Source organism: Onychomys torridus, chromosome 7, assembly GCF_903995425.1.
Source record: "Onychomys torridus chromosome 7, mOncTor1.1, whole genome shotgun sequence".
In the NCBI taxonomy this organism is placed as follows: domain Eukaryota; kingdom Metazoa; phylum Chordata; class Mammalia; order Rodentia; family Cricetidae; genus Onychomys; species Onychomys torridus.
This window is the reverse complement of record NC_050449.1, coordinates 31,625,722-31,641,761: the sequence shown is the minus strand read 5'-3', so window position 1 is coordinate 31,641,761 and position 16,040 is coordinate 31,625,722. Positions and strand designations below refer to the sequence as shown.

Below are 16,040 nucleotides of genomic sequence, written 5' to 3'. Positions count from 1 at the left end.
TTTTGTCTTATTTTGAGGCAGTGAATCAAAAGGTTAGGAAGTCTAGTGTGCGGAGTGGGATGGGGGTGCTGTGCTAAGTCTACCAGCACATAAGTACATTCAAAATAGGTGCTGGGCACAAGTGATTTCATTTGGTGCAGATGGGTGGAAGGATAGATAGATGGGTAGACAGATAGGTACAAAATAGATACTTGGTCAGTGACAACTGCAGACACTTATAACTAGCCAAAGTACTGAGAATAAATGGCTATTGAATGCCCAGCCATAGAGTGGATATATATATCAACCCTTCCAAGGCCCAGAAAACATCATAGGAAGAGAGGTGGAAAGAATGTAAGAACCAGAAGAAAGGAGGTGAGGTATGGAATTCTGACTCGCAGGAATGACTTGGCTGTTGCGCTCTTGAGCTCACAGCAGCTTGGTTACCTGGACAACATCTGGAAAACATCTGGACAACATCTGGACAAGATTGGGCCGTCAACACTCTGTCATGGAAAGGGGAAGGGCTCATGAGGTCCCATCTCCCCCCTGAAGATTTATATGCAGTTAATGGTTGGTGAGCTAGGGAGGGACATTTTCTTCAATGATGAGTCACTAGTAAGATGCCTACCTACGCTCCTGTAAACAAACCCTTACCCATGTCCTGCAAACAACCCTAATAAAATTCAATGGGTTCCTCCCCTCAAAAAAACGACATGGTAGTAAAAGGGATACTTGTGGAAAGGATGGGGATTTTAGAGAGGGGGTAAGAGAGGGTAACCAGGTGAAAATTATTTAAATACATTATGTACATGTATAAAAAGGTGATAATGAAACCATTTATTATGTAGAATCAATACATGCTAATACAATGTTTTAAATAAAACATTTTTTATTTTAAAAATGAATTTTCTTTTAAGTATTTTATTAAGGGTTGAATGCAGATATTGCCAGTAGCGAGAATGCAAGCATTTTTGTCTGTGTGCTAGCGCCCAATCCCAAAACAGGAAGTTTGCAATTTACCTGTGCCTCATAGGGTGTGTGTACAAGGCCTGTGTGGTTGTTTTTGCCTATTGTGTCTGCTGTGTCTGTATGTGGGAAGACAGGCACACTTCACTGAACCTGGGAGTATATATGGATGCGTGAGACTTGAAGCGTCTGCATCGCTCTGTACCCATCTTGCAGGCTGTGTATCAACAGCTTTCTCCGTAGCTAGAGTGGTGAGGGCAGTTTCCTTACAGTTTCTGGAGCTTTTCTTTGCAGAGTGGGGAGATAGAGGGAGCAATGTTTGGAACTCTGGGTTGTGAAAGTGTAGGAAGGTGGGTGGGGTGCGTGGTTTTCTATCTATGGGCGGTAAGGCGTGCTGCGCCCAGATGTGTGTTTGTGCCCTGGATGTTGGAGGCCTTGTGCCTATTCCGACATACATCTGCCTGGCAGTCTGTGGTTTAGAGCAGAGGGATTGAATTTGGGAGATGGGGTGTGTAGGAGGAATGGATGGAAGTGTGTAGGCGGAGGGGTTGGGGCACCAAAGCGAGCAGGGCGGAGAGAGCCGAGAGAGGGAGGGGTCCTCGCTCCAGATCTCCCCGCCCACCCTACTAAAAGTGCCTCCTGATTGGCTTCGAGGCCGCAGGGCTCAGGTTACATTCGCAAGAGTTGCAGAGCGCGGGAGACCGGACCCAAGAGGAGAGAGGTTGGTTCTGCAGGGGTTCTGTTCTGGTCCGGGAGTGCCAGACAGCCCGTGAGCTGCCACCCAGTATCGTACAGACCCACCCCCCCCGCTCTGCGCCAGGCTCCACCCCAGCCAAGGACCCTCAACACCGGCATGGACTGCTGCACGGTAAGTCTTAAGCTTGAACTCAGCTTGGTCTGGGGCAAGGGGCGCCTGAGAACCCCTGGAGGATGAGTGAGGGATGGAAGTGGGTGCGGAAGACTTAGGAGCCAGGTGGGGAAGGGGGGGGGTGCTGAGATATTGTATTGGGTAGTGGAAGGCGCCTGCCTGATCTGAGCCAAGCCCCTGGGAAAAATACTCCCCAGCTCGCGGGGGCGTCTGAGCACCCAGGGGCCAGGCAGTCTAGGTTGGCTCGCAGCTGAGCAGAGCTTTCCTTCAGGGAAGCTTCAGGTTAGACGACAGGTGGAACTTCCCCCGGAGAGACACTGGAAACTGTTGCTTGTGTGCAAGTCCTTTCCCTTGGTATTTTTTGGCCCCATACCGTTTCCTATCCCATTGCTGCCGTCGTGGACCGTGGCAAGATCTTCACGACCCTCTCTTGATCATCTAGCCCTTATAGGGCTAAGGCGGGGAGAATCCACCTGGTCTTGGTGGTGATGGGCAGCCAAGAGCCTAGTCAGTGTGGTTCTGGGGAGGAGCTGGCCCGGCCCCCAACGCCTTCTCTTTTAGAAGGTGCTGGGTGAGTGACCGTGACAGAGCCCTGCTGGCGAGGGGAGGAAGTGTCTGTGTCAGCGCCCACACGGAAGCTGGATGCTGCAAGTGCCTAACGCCAAAGCAGATCCTGCTAAAAAGACTTGTATGAAGGCGCCCGGCACAGGACCTGGCTCCTTAGCTGCCTAGAAGAGTAGAGTGGCCAGACCTATATAAAACGTGTTTGCTTATTCTTAGCCCCTATCTGCAGAGAAAGTCGACTCCAAACTCCTGGCATTCTCCTTCTGTCCGCCTGGCTAAAGACTCCAGAGGGTACTTAACTAGGGTACCCCACTTTTCACTCACAGTGTGCAAATAAATGAATAAATAAATGAGTTTGGAAGGAAGGAGTAGCCCATTTCTTTAAAGGGGTGAGACTTTCTAATGTCTGAATGCCAAAAGGCAGCGAGAACTTAGGGGCAAGCCACGGTTGGAAATTTTGACTCTTGTTAGAACCAATACCAGCTGCCAGGGTGCCCGTTCTTTTACAGTTGTACAAACGGAGGTTTAGTGGAGATGTGGTTTTTCCCAGGTAGGCAACTTTGACAAATGTGGAGTCCTGTCCTCTCAAAAGGCTGCCCTCTAATCCCTCTTTGAAGTACACTGTTTTTTCCATTATTGTAAATGCTCATGGCCGTTAATGTAAAGACCAGAAAAACTGTGAAAAAGAAGCATGCCAATCACATATAGTCCCGCCCCCTGGAGCAAACTGACAGACAGTTCCAGGGAAGTAGTTTGTTATTCTCCAGAGAACAGTTTGTTTTCTTGTCTATTTATTTATTTGTTTATTTATTTATTTATTTATTTATTTATTTATTTTACCTCTTCACTTATTTTTGGTGCTGGGAATTGAACTCTAGATCTTGTGCGTGCTAAATCTACCTTCTGCCTCTGAGCTGCACACCCAGCCCAGGAACCACCTTTGGGCTGTGAAAGGAAAAATGCAGGTCTTCAGTCTCGATTGAGGAAGAGCCCCTCATTCCCAGCAGTGTATCACTAAATAAAGAAAATAAATAGATGGCAGGTTATGAGATATGAGTCAATGGGGAGGGGGTTACTGCTGAGCAAGGAAGAATGGGATGAGAAGGCAAGGAGGATGGGGAAAGGGATCAGGAGACAGGGTCAGTGGGAAGACACGAGTGCGTGAAGACTCTGGGAAGGAATCATCTGCAGGGTGATGAGGGTGAGATGTAGGGCTCCGGCCTGCAAGCCCTGTCTGTCTTGGCTATTGCTTGTGACTATCCAGGAAGCCATTGGTGCAGGGCTGCATAACAGTGAGTACCCAGGAAGCCATTGGCACAAGGCAAGTAGATAGCCACAGAACAAATAACTGATGCTGACCGTTAATAACTGAGGGAGTGGTTGACATGACTGAAATCGGTATCACCAAAGAAGAGGGACTGTCCACCTAGTATGGCTACCAGAGGTAGTGAATGCCCTAGGGCACCTCCTCCAATGGACCCTGACACAGAGTTCTCTGTTTTCATATCCCGAGTCCACTGAACCAAAGTGCCAGACGGTGGTCAGTGTCAGTCTCAGCCTGTGGTAGTGGAGGGAGGCAGGAAGAAGGAAAGGGCGCAAGAAGGGTGGAGGGCCAGGGAAAGACAGGGCTGCTACCAGGCATCTTCTTCCCCTGTGCTGTAGAGAGAGCAGCATGCCTCTTTAGCTTTTACTCTGGGGCTCTCCTCCATGGCCAACCCATCTGATGTTTGGGAAGAATCTAGTCTTTTCTTACTTGGTTTTTTTCCCCCTTTGGTAAGCAAGCTTTGATGGAAATTAGGAAGAAGAAAACAGATCTGTGTTCTTTTTTTTTCAGGGAATGTTTTTTAAAGAGCTATTATTCAATGTTCCAGTGGCTGATTGACACAGCCAACATACGTTGCTTTCCTGCCTTCATTCAATAGGAAAGGGGAAAGAAATCTGTTTTGCTATCTCTCCCTCTTCTTTTTTGTGTAGTCTAGTTGACTCTATACCAGTTAACAGCATAGAAGTAGCTGCCTGCCCCGATGTAGGGGATAACAGCACAAGCTTCTGAACCACATCAACTCACTATTTGTTTGTTGTGCAACCTGGGGGAGTTATAAAATGTCTCTGAGGTTGTTTCTTCACTTCTAAAATGGGGATTACATAGGATAAAATGTGCCAACTGCCTAGCACATGGCCTGATGAACAACAGTCAGCAGACAGGCATGGTTCTTAAAGCTGTTCAGATTTGGGGAGCTGAAGGATACTATTCACCTGAGCTCAGCTCTATTTGGCACTGAAGAAAAAACGAGAGTCTCAAACGCAAAGTGATGTGCCCACCCATGGCTCCTCCTCTTTTGGCAAGTGCATTCCTCCACCTCCAGATGTCCCCAGTTCATTCAGAGCCCCCTCAGCACAGACCGACATCAATCTTGGCTTTAGAAGGCAGTTGCCCAAGCACCAAGCACCAAGACCAGTGAGCGGATCCCGGGTTCCTTTCCCTTTTACCTCCAGTTCTACCAGTGGGCAGCCATGAGCCTCCAGCCCTAAGGAATCAGTCAGAGGGACAGGGAACAGACTCAGGGAGGGGAAGCATAGCCTTATGCTAGGCCCTGTGGGGGTGGCTTTGCTTGTTTTCCCAGGTTTTGATTCTGGAGCATCTGCGGTTGGTGATGATACAGTTGGAAAAAAATACTCCTTGGGCACTGAACCCCAAATGTCCGCAGCCTCTACAGGCTGCCAAGACCAAGGAGAGGGGATATGGAATAGGTCTTTTCTGCTCGCTGTCCTCTTTCAAGATGCCTTTCTATTTCCTGAGACTATTCCAAGAAAGACTTGCATTCAGGGAAGCAGAAAACCCAAAGGAGATTGATTTGGATTTGACGTGAAGAAGAAGATGTCAGGCGAGCCCTAGAGCTAAGAAAGACAAAAAGACAAAGGATGTTTTAGGCCCATGCCATCCGCACTCATACCAGCCTCTTGGCAACTCCTTGAAACTGTGTTTAAATCGATTGAGAAACATCTTGAGCACAAATTAAGGAACTCTGAGGCCCAGGAAATGAGGACAGCTGGGGAAACATGATGAGGGGGAGTCATTTGTAAACTTAGGCTTGGGCTTCTGGAGTAGAAAGCCATGCTTACAGGCTGGGTATGGTAGTTCACACCTGTATTCCCAACACTCAAGAGGCAGAGGCAGGAGAATTGTGGGAAGTTCAAGACTAGCCTGACCAACACAGCAAGTTGCATGTTACCCAAGGCTACATGAGGAGTCCTTGTCCCAATAGATAGATAGATAGATAGATAGATAGATAGATAGATAGATAGATAGATAGATAGATAGATAGATAGATAGATAGATAGATAATGTCTCCCTGAGGCACACCTGTCAAGGGCAGAGGACACTGAATCCTCACTCATACCCTGCTCATTTCTGACAGTTAGCTAGCTTGTGGCCAGGATGAGGCAGAAGGAAAACTAACTGACAGTATGGGGTCATAGCCACCCGATATGAGAAGAGAGAGACAGTGAAAACAATGAGCACTCTTGACCAAGAAATAAAGACAAAAATCTCAGAAGCCATAGGAGGCAGATGAAGAGAAAATGCCCTTCTGACATCATAGCAACATCCTCTCCCAGTCATTAACTGATGCTGAAGTGTTAAGCCTTGAAATTGATATCATCAACTTCCTCATCCTTCCTTTATTCTTGTTTTGTCCTGAGTGGGGTGGTGGTGGTGGTGGTGGTGATGGAGGTGATGGTGGTGATGGAGGTGATGGTGGTGGTGGTGGTGGTGGTGGTGGTGGTGGTGGTGGTGTGTTTGAGAAAGGATCTCCTGTAGCCCAGGATGGCCTCAAACTCTTGATCTTCCTTCCTTGGGCTTCATAGCTCCGTAGTAATGAGAGTACAGGCATCTGCCACCATGTCTGGTTTTAATCCTTTCCATTCTCACCTAGATCAGGGTGACAGAGGAACAGAAATTGGACATGAAAACATGCCCACAGCACTCTGTAGGTAAAAACAGTAAGATTATGGGTTCAAAGTTTGTCTAGGACACAAGTCACCTTCTGTAGGAATGTAGCTAAATGGTAATCATTTGCCTATCATGCACAAGGTTTTAGATTTGATCCGCAGCTCTCTGAGAAACAGTGGGAGTGAGAGAAAGGGAAAGAAAGGGAGGGGAAGGGACATTGGGGCACAGAGATGGCTTTAATTATATCACACATTCCTTAATGATGGAATATGTTCTAAGAAATGTGTCATTAGACAACTTCATAATGGTGCAAACATTACAGGGTATATTTATAAAACTAAGATGGCTTTGGCATCACTAGTTGATATGATCGTGTGGGACTGCCATCATATCACTGGCCAAGCTATCACATGGCACCTGACATATTATTAGGAAAAACTGTGCAAGGTTATTGTTATAGGACCACTTTGGGCTTACATAAGCAATCATTTTACATCACCTTATTGTTTTACAAGACAATCACAGCATAGCTACTGTTTGCTGATCAACTAGATTATGCCAGAAACTTTCTGGATACCATGCGATTTACTCTTTCTCCAGAACCCATAGAGGTAAATGTTATCATCCTGATTTTCTCAAACAGAAGAGTTAAGACCTGGAAAGCTCAGATAACTAACCACACAGTTACAGCAAAGAGTAAGCTAAGCTGGTCAGCTGGTTGCATTTCCTTTCTTAGGCATAAACTCTAGAACTTGACGTACAAGGTTCAAATCTACCAGTTACTGATAATTGTCTGGGACCCTAGGTAGGTTTTTGTTTTGTTTTGCTTTTGACGTTCTACTCATCCATTTTATCATGGTAAACTCAAGTAAGCATGGGAAAGTGCTGCAGCTTTACTGTTGAGGAAGAGTTTAAAAGCCCAGAAAACTGAGCTATTGCACCTGGGACAAGGTAAGGGCTTAAAGGTAGCCATTGGCCTAACTCCTTTCTTCTCATGAGGACCCCGAGGAAGGGACATTCCTGCCTTCTGTTTCTTTTCCTGTCATTGTTGTTAAACCTCTTTTTTTGGTGTTTTGAGTCCAACTTGGGGCACTGTCGGAAATGGCGAGCCCAGTGTGAACACAGAATCCGCGCCCCTGGATGAATCAAGGAGCGGTGGCCCCATCTTCTCTCGAAATTCCAGTCTTGAGCTCTGGTGCAGTACTACTCCAGGGAGAAACGGCTCTGTAGCAGATATTGTGTCCACTTCCTGGGGATCCTGTACACGGAAGGGCCCTTCTGAGCTGGGGGCAGCTCAGAGCAAAGGGTGGTCAATTTCAGGAGTGCCGGCTGTCCGCTTTTCCAGACCTTTCACTCAGCTCCGCAGCTCCCTGAAACTAAAGGCTGCTGTCGGCAGGGCTAGCTGGCTTTCTCCATCTTCCCATGACTTCTTTCTGTGTCCGCCTGGCCCAGAGCCTTCTTGGTGACTGCTGAGCTCGCCCGCCCCCTCGCCCCTCGAGGCTTCCCACTCTGCTTCTCCCACCGCCCTCGATTTCCCCTCAACCCTCCAGGGCACTAGTCTGACCCCATCCCCTCGTAGTCGGGGCCTTATCAGCCATAAGAACCCCTGCCCCATCCTCAGGAGAGCGCCTGCTCCAAGCCAGACGACGATATTCTAGACATCCCGCTGGATGATCCGGGAGCCAACGCCGCCGCAGCCAAAATCCAGGCGAGTTTCCGGGGCCACATGGCGAGGAAGAAGATAAAGAGCGGAGAATGTGGCCGGAAGGGACCGGGCCCCGGGGGACCGGGCGGAGCTGGGGGCGCCCGGGGAGGCGCGGGCGGCGGCCCCAGCGGAGACTAGGCCAGGTGAGGCTGGCTGGAGAGCATGGCAGGCGGGAGGCTCTCATTTTCCGGGCCTGCTAGGGAAAAGCTGGGGACGTTTAAAGTTGGGCTGGGAGTGGAGAAGAATGCGGAGGGAGTTAAGGGCGGGAACCTAGCATGCTGAGACTGGTGGATGGAAGAAGGCTAAGGATGCTGACGTGCCAAGAGTTCACCTGTTTCTCCCCCCCCCCCCCCACCTCTTTTCTGCCTCACCTTGGACCGAAGAACTGAACGTTTTTAGAAGGTAACTAATACGACTCCAAAGCTGCAGAGTGTGTAGGAGAGGATGCTGGGTGGGAGAAATGACCCAGTTGCCCAGTCCTTCTCTCCGCTTGCCCCAACCCCTCTCTGCCAAGGAATATAACTTTTTGGAACCCCTGGTATGTCGAGACGCCTGAGGCTGCAGCACGGACACATTTGAATTAACACAGACACGCAGTCAGTCACCCTCATTTGGCTGCACAAGTGCAGCCGAGGGCCATAAGCATAGGGAGAAGCTCGCTCACATACCTGCCCTGGGGCTTATTTCAGCTCAGTGAGCAGGGGTGGGGGTCTGGGTGACACTCCCTGAAAGGTGTGTGTTGAGGGGGCGGGGGAGATGGCGCTAGCAGAGGGCAGATCCTCAGACCTTCTCTCTCCTCAGTTCCAGAGGACAGATGGATGCCGCGTCCCCTTCGCAGTGACAAGACTTACCTACCGTGTTTGTGATCCCCTCCTTCCCACCAACCAGCCAGCTTCAGGAGCCCTCCCCCACCACACCCCCAACCCCCGCCCCGCCGCGTCCTAGAGACTCCCTCTCCCAGGCTGGCTTCGTAGCGGCGTCGCCAAGTCCGTACCCTTTTAGTTAGCTCTCCAGTCTAACGTGGCCCCCTTTCGCCTTTTCTCCCCACCCTCGTCCCAAACCCCATATTCGCAAAATTGTCCTTTTGCTTCACGCCCACCTGTCCCTGCGCCCAGCATGCAGCTCTGCCTCCGCAGCCTCGATGCGCTTCGCTGCGCATACTGCAGAGGGCGCCCGATGCGTCGCCCAAGTACTCTCAAAAAAAAAAAAAAAAAAAAAAGAAGAAGAAACACAAGTCCTTTCGTTCTGTGGGCAACGAAAGGGGGCGCCCCGCGTCTTTGTGCCGTTTCCACCCCAGCCTAGCCTCAACTCCTTAAACCTGGGGCTAGGAAAAAGAGGAAGAGGATTTTCATGGTGTCTGATGATGCCCCTTGCTCTGATGGGAAGAGAAGTCCTATCCCACACCTGCCTGTCACCCCCTTTTCCTTCCGAGCGCACCCTGAGAGCAGCCCCTCCCGCTCTCCTTTGTTTATGCAAAAGCCTCCTGAGCGCCTGGAGGCTCGGTAGGAGGAGTCTTCCGCGGCCCTGCCTCCAGATAGCCCCTCCCCCGCTGGGCTCCTGGGGTTGTGGCTGGAAGGTTTTTAATCTCTGCGTGTGCATGTTACCATACTGGGTTGGAATGTGAACAATAAAGAGGAATGTCCAAGTGTTCAGAGGGTGCAGGGTGGGAGGCGGGAGGGGATGGGAAGTGAGAGGGGCGGGGTTTGCAAAAAGCCACTAATGGGAGTCAAAACAAATGGAACTGAAGGGTGGGAGACACCTGAGTTGAAACCTATCCTTTTGACTCAGCCGAACTCCCTGCTTGCAGCATCATCTCTGGATTTCAAATCCATTTCTTCCCTTCACTGGTAGTGTTCTTTGGGTCACCGAGAGGAATTCACCACGCCAGGAGAAAAGAAAACGGAGGTAACACGGTACCCAATGGCTTTAATTATTAACATTCCCCCTCACCACCCTCTCAGGGATCAGAAGTCAGACAACCATAGAGAGTTTGGACTTGGTCGTCACCGTACTGGTGGATGGGGACTTCTCCAGGAGCCCTTTGCTGGAGTCGGCCCTCCCAGAGGCTTGGTCAGAAACCCCAGGAGCCGTGGCATCCTCCCTGAAGGATACAAGCAAAGTCATGCAGAGGCTAGAAACGTCCTTTGGGCAACTGTCCTGAGAATCAGCTATACAGCTTGGTTTAAAATCAAGAGTCCAGGCCCAGTCTCCCCTGACACACACATACACTTTGCCTTAGGAGACACAGAAAATGGCCTAAATCTGGGTATATAAACAAGTTCCTGGTGGGTTTCTCTAGGTCATCCGAGGGCCACATTTTAAGACCTGTCCTGAGAGTTGAGGTGATGGCTCAGTGAGTTAAGTGTTTCATTGTTAAGCAGGAAGACGTTACCGAACCCCAGAATCCTTGTAAAATAAGTCAGACACAAGCTTGTAATCCCACAACTGCCAAGGTGGAGGCAGGTGGATTTCTGGGGCTCACTTGCCATCTAGCTTACTTAGTCAGCTCCAGACCAATGAAAAATGACTTCAAAAAGTTGTCCTCTGAATTCTACATGGGTGACAGAGCACATACACCCCTCCACACAGGTAAAACATGAACACACAATAAGTTAAAATAAACAGAAATAAAGTGAACAGCCTTCCTAGAAAGGCCAGGCTATCTTCCGGCCATGCACTCACGCACTTACCTGCACAAACACACGCACACACATGTACAATTGTGCACGTGCATACACAAAAAGAAAAAGAAATGATCAGGTATGGTGGTGCACACCTTTAATCCTAGTACTTGGGAGCAGAAACATGAGGATCTCTGTGAGTTTGAGGCCAGCCTAATCTACATAGAGAGGTCTAGGCCAGCCAAGAATACCTAGTGAGGCCCTGTTTACAGAAAGAGAAAAGCTACACCAATCCCTGTTCTGACCCCGTGTCTTGCAGCTAAAAAGTCAAGTGTATTTAACAAAGAGAGCTTTGGCCTTTTGTGTTTGCCCTACCCAGAATAACTAATCTCAAGACAAATGCAACTCTTGGCTTCCACCATCCACCTTCCCCCAGTACCTCCATATGATATAAGTGTGTGTACATATATATTCATATATGTGTGTATGTATATATACATATTAGGAACAGAAAGAAGCTAGCGATGGTGGCACCAGCCTTTGATCCTAGCACTTGAGAGGCAGAAGCAGGCAGATCTCTGTGAGTTCGAGGCCAGCCTGGTCTGCAGAGTGAGTTCCAGGACAACCAAAACTACACAGAGAAATTCTGCCTTGTAAACAAACAAAACACAAAGAACAGAACAGAAAGAAAACACGTGTTCGCTGTGAATAGAAGAATCAGGGCAGTCCTGCAAACTGAGCCATTCCTAGCCTAGCTTGCGATCCATTCCCTCCATCCTCTGCCAGAGCTAAGCAGTAACTTTCACCCCTCAACACTTTTAATGACATCAGCTTGAAGGCTGAACACATCCACTTTGAGCCCAAGATCTTTCATTCCCCTCTGCACTGCCCCCAGCTCCCCTGCTCACCGAAGGTCACTTCCCCCATATGTCTCCTTGGGCTCCTTTTTCCTCTCTTTCTGGAACCTGATTAGGCAGAATGCAGCCACTGACAGCAGCAGCACACCCAAGAGCACCCCAATCAGAGTTCCGGCTACTCGGCCTTCCGATGGGTCTAGGGAGACAGGATCCGCAGAGTCACAGAAGTTTTTGGCCCACCCTCAGACAATGTCACGTAGTCTCCCCCAAGGCAAGCCTGTGGCACAGGCCTCTACCCAGCATCCCCTACCAGTCACTGAGAGGTTCAGCTCGCAGGAGGCACTGCCCATCTGGTTGCTGGCCACACAACGATATGTGCCAGAGGAGGTCAAGGAGAGGTTGGTGAGAATGAGCTGGCCAGACACTTCATCTAGAGAATGAGAAGGAAGTGTGCAGCCATGCATTCAACTCACAGGGAGCCCATGCTACTACCACAAAAGCTCAATGCATTTAGCCCTTAAAACAATCTATCCAGAAAGATCTAACCCCATTTGATTGGTGGGAATCCTGGCTCAAAAGGGGAATAATTTGAGAGGACCCGGGGAGGAACTCCAAAGCCACCCCCACAGCTGCCTTCTCAGGGGAGGAGGATTGACGTGTACAGGAAGGTGATAACGGAAGGTGGGGTGCTTACTGGATAAGCTCAGATCCTGGATGGCAACGGAAGCCTTAATAACTAAACATCCATCCTCTAGAACAGCTCTAAGCTGACCCGACTGCTTTTCTGAACTCTACTGCCTCACAAGGCCGAGAACACATCAGGAAAAGATCTAGGGGAAAGACTTGCTGGATAAAGGGCTTTACTGGGATGGGAGCTACAGAGCAAAACAGGGCATGTGAACCAACAAAAGGAAGCTAAGGCTCCAAAGAGATCTGTCAAATGGTTGAGCCAGTCCATGCTACTCTCTGGTTTCCTCTCTAGGAGGGTTGGAAGCGATTTGTGAGCCTTAAGAAATCTCCAATGGGTGGACAAGTAGGAACTGTAAGACTGTTCCCCGCCCTCTGCTCTCTTCCAGGCTATCAGGACATTTAGAATTATTTCCCAAGCACCAGCAGGAAGACAGATAGGAAGGCATCAATAGAAGGCAGGAGGAGGGAAAGGGCCTTAGTCAAGAACTGATGTAGGGCATGGGCTTTAGAGATCAGATCCTAGGTCTCCAATCCCATCTTCCCAATGGTCTGCACTCTTACCTTGAACCATGCTACCAGGAGGAGGTGTAGGAAAAGATCCAAGACGTACCCAGTTGTACACTGGCTTGGGGGCTCCCTCAGAGGAGCTGCATCTCAGTGCAGCGGAACCTCCCACAGAGGTTTGCCCACTATGGCTGCATAACGGGTGACTGGGGGGCACTGCAAAAAACACAGAAGAACCTCAGTGATCCTCTGACCCCAGACCTGTTGAGTCCAGCATTTCCTGTTTGAACACCTCTGTCAAATCATGGTCCATGCCTCAGAAGTGATTTCCACTACTGGGAATTCTGAGTCTTAGAAAAGGCTTCCTCATGCTGAGCCCAAAACACGTTGTTAATATAATAAACACGGACTGGTTTCAGGTCTCGCCACCGGGGCCCATAGAGAGAAATTACAATTTCTCCTCCACATGAAGGCCCTTCAGATATTTGAATATACAAGACACGCACCATATCTCAGGCCTTCTCTTTTTCATAAACATCACTGTCTGCTTTCAAAACTTCTTACTGTTCTGCTTTGAACAGGCTCTGATTTATGGTGAGGTGGAAGCTCTGAACACAATGTGGTACTCAGTTATAGAGGCTTTGTTCCTCTTGGCCCTTCCCTTCTTTGTCACTGACATTGGGAGGGGACAGAATGCAAATCTGAGTCACCAATAGGAGGTTCCTGGACGAGTGATGGAGCTAGTGGAATATGACTCAGCCCCCTGCCACCTCTATGGTTCGTTCTCTCTCTCTCTTTTTCTCTTTCTATCTCTCTCTCTCTGTCTCTGTCTCTCTCTCTGTCTCTCTCTCTCTGTCTCTCTGTCTCTCTCTCTGTCTCTCTTTCTCTCTCTCTCTGTCTCTCTCTGTCTCTGTCTCTCTGTCTCTCTCTCTCTCTCTCTGACACATTGATACTAAGCCCTAAGGGAGATACTGTGGGGTGGAGTTTTAGTATGACCATCTAGATTAAAAGTCTTGGGAGGGGGTAGTTTTTTCTTGAGGCTCCCAAATGCTGCTGTGGACCTGGACTGCAAATCGGGATGGAGGAGGGGTTTGGGCAGGGTCAGTGCACACTTACAGGGTGGGAGAGCGGCTAGTGTATCCCCAGCATGCCTTACCCAGCACAGTAAGGTTGATTAACCCCAACCCATTGGTGTAGAAGTCTGGTGGGTTGTTAACGTTGCAGAGGTAGGTTCCAGTGTCTGAGGGGCGGAGGTCAGTCAGTTTCAGGGTAGCCACTCCTCCTGTGGGGGGGTTGTGGAGAAGGCTGGCCCGATCTGCTTTGGAGCCGGTGGGATACAGGTGGTCATTGGTGAAGTACAGAATCTGAGAAGAGGCCCAAGGCATTCGTGTCCCCTTTTCTGCCTAGCAGCAGAATAATATACTAGATATAATATAATATAATATATATATTGATAGCACTATACTATCAATCACAACACCTCGGGTTCAGTGAACATAATAACTGAAACGGGTTACACTTGCTTAGGGGAGTTGGACACGGGAGCTGTGGGAAAGGAAGGGAGAATGCAGGGCCAAACCAGCTGAAGCCCCAGGAAGCAAACGCCCTGCCCACCCTTCATCCTGGGTAAGTCCTCTGTCCCGGGCCAACCCCAGCAGGAACAGCTGCCCTCAACTCACAGGAAGAGATGTAGAGATGGGCTTCCCAGGCTGGACAAAGCTCCACTCCAAGGCGAAGCTGTCTCCCACCGATGTCCTGTAACTGCAGCTCAGCTCGGCTGTCTTGCCCATCGGCATGCTCAGTGGCTCAGCGGGCACAGTCACCTCCACGGCTAGCCCTGGGACTGAGGACCCCAATCCCACTGATCTGGAGGGTCTATCCTACACTACCGTGTTTTTTAGAGGCTGGGGCTTCCCTTGCCACGGCGCAACCCGTTCCTTCAATGCAACCCCTTCTCTCCAGAAACTTGAGGTTTCCAGGAGGGAGGAGCCCACGGCCCAGCCCGGTTTTTGTGGGTAAAAGGTTCAAGACTAGGCCAGGTATGAGGATGTAGTGACAGGAAAGGAAACAAGAAAAGGCCCTGCCGTGGAAAATCCTTAGATGGTGAGAGAGGCTGAACTCACAAGCTTGCCAGCTTGCCTCTCTGCTCCTTCCTTCCCGCCTTTGGTTCCCCCTTCCCAGGCTGGCACAATGGCTCCTGGCCTAATGGACTGAACAGGCCAGGGAAGCCCAACCCTTCCCCCAGCTGCCTCTCGCCTTGGTTCGACCCTCCCAGCCTCTCCTCACCGCTCAGGCACAGGAAGCCCAGCAAGGGTCCGCAGAGGAAAGCCTCCACCAGGGCCCAAGCCATGACCACGACTGTCTCCTGGTCCTGTAGTCTGTTAGTCTGGAGGACGGGAGGGTCTAAGAAAACCCGAAGAGCAGCCGCCTTGTGCTGGGCAGGAGAGAGACTGCCTATCTCAGAGCAAACAAGGGCAGAGGCGGGCACCCTCAGGTAAGGGAAATGCTCCTCCCTCCTCCAGGCCTGATTATGGGAAACTTCTTCCTCCCTAATTTCCCCCTAATTTCTGAAGCTTTCAGGCCCTGGAGAAGGAGCTGAGCTTGGGGAGGGCAGCCTAAAGACAAGGATTCAGAATTGGAACTCTGCAAGGAAGTGTCTTTGGCAGGAGAGAAGGCATTCTGATACCCACTGGCCGATGATGTCACCTTGGGGGCCAAAGACAGTGAGCCTCCATCCCTGGGAGGTAAGCTGTCCTGGACTCTTCTGACAGTCTCTTCCCACCACTTGCTGGGGGGAAATAAGAGTCTCTCCAGGAAAACTACACCCACTTCTCCGTTGGAGAACCACTGGGGACAGAGAAACTGAGGTCCCAAGACCCCACTCAGGGTAGGAAAGAGCAGGGTGCTATTAGGACATCGACCTGCACCACAACCTGAGTCTTCCTCAACCTGTCAAAGGGGGCTGCTACCCAGAGAATAGGAGGGTGCAGAGGCATGGGAAAGAGAAGACAGGTGAGGTTCCCCTCCTCAGGCCTGAAGAGGAAAAGCAATGAATGGAGTGTGTGGTATGGAGACCCAAGCCCAGGGCACCAGCAGCAAGTGCCCCAGTTCACTGTCACCTCCTTGTTCAGATGAGGTGAGGGGCTCCGCAGCCTCTGGCTCTTGGCACCTTCCCTTTCCATGTGACCTTGAATGGTCCCTCTACAGAATCTAAAAGAACTATAAGGCAGTATTCCCTAAAGTTGTATTAAGTCTCCTGGATGCACAACCTGAGTAGGTAGGATCGACTTCATAGCCTCCTGCAACTCAGTTTCTGTGAAGTCCTAGTTAG

At 50.0% G+C, this 16,040-nt stretch overlaps 2 protein-coding genes across 2 annotated transcripts; one reads left to right on the top strand and one right to left on the bottom strand.

The window, feature by feature from the left end:
* The first annotated feature begins 1,580 nt into the window (after positions 1–1,580).
* On the top strand, positions 1,581–9,689 carry Nrgn (neurogranin). The gene is made up of 4 exons (XM_036193998.1): positions 1,581–1,816; positions 7,954–8,180; positions 8,421–8,439; positions 8,839–9,689. Exons 1-2 carry the CDS (start codon positions 1,802–1,804, stop codon positions 8,173–8,175), a joined length of 237 nt encoding a protein of 78 aa, XP_036049891.1. The 5' UTR covers positions 1,581–1,801; the 3' UTR covers positions 8,176–8,180; positions 8,421–8,439; positions 8,839–9,689.
* Positions 9,690–9,953: 264 nt separating this feature from the next.
* Positions 9,954–16,015, bottom strand: Vsig2 (V-set and immunoglobulin domain containing 2). Its single transcript, XM_036193465.1, has 7 exons — positions 14,996–16,015; positions 14,389–14,552; positions 13,866–14,073; positions 12,767–12,925; positions 11,826–11,945; positions 11,567–11,711; positions 9,954–10,138 (listed from the first exon to the last, which is right to left on the bottom strand). The coding sequence occupies exons 1-7, from the start codon at positions 15,057–15,059 to the stop codon at positions 10,009–10,011; spliced, it is 990 nt and encodes a 329-aa protein (XP_036049358.1). The 5' UTR covers positions 15,060–16,015; the 3' UTR covers positions 9,954–10,008.
* Between the last annotated feature and the right edge of the window lie 25 nt (positions 16,016–16,040).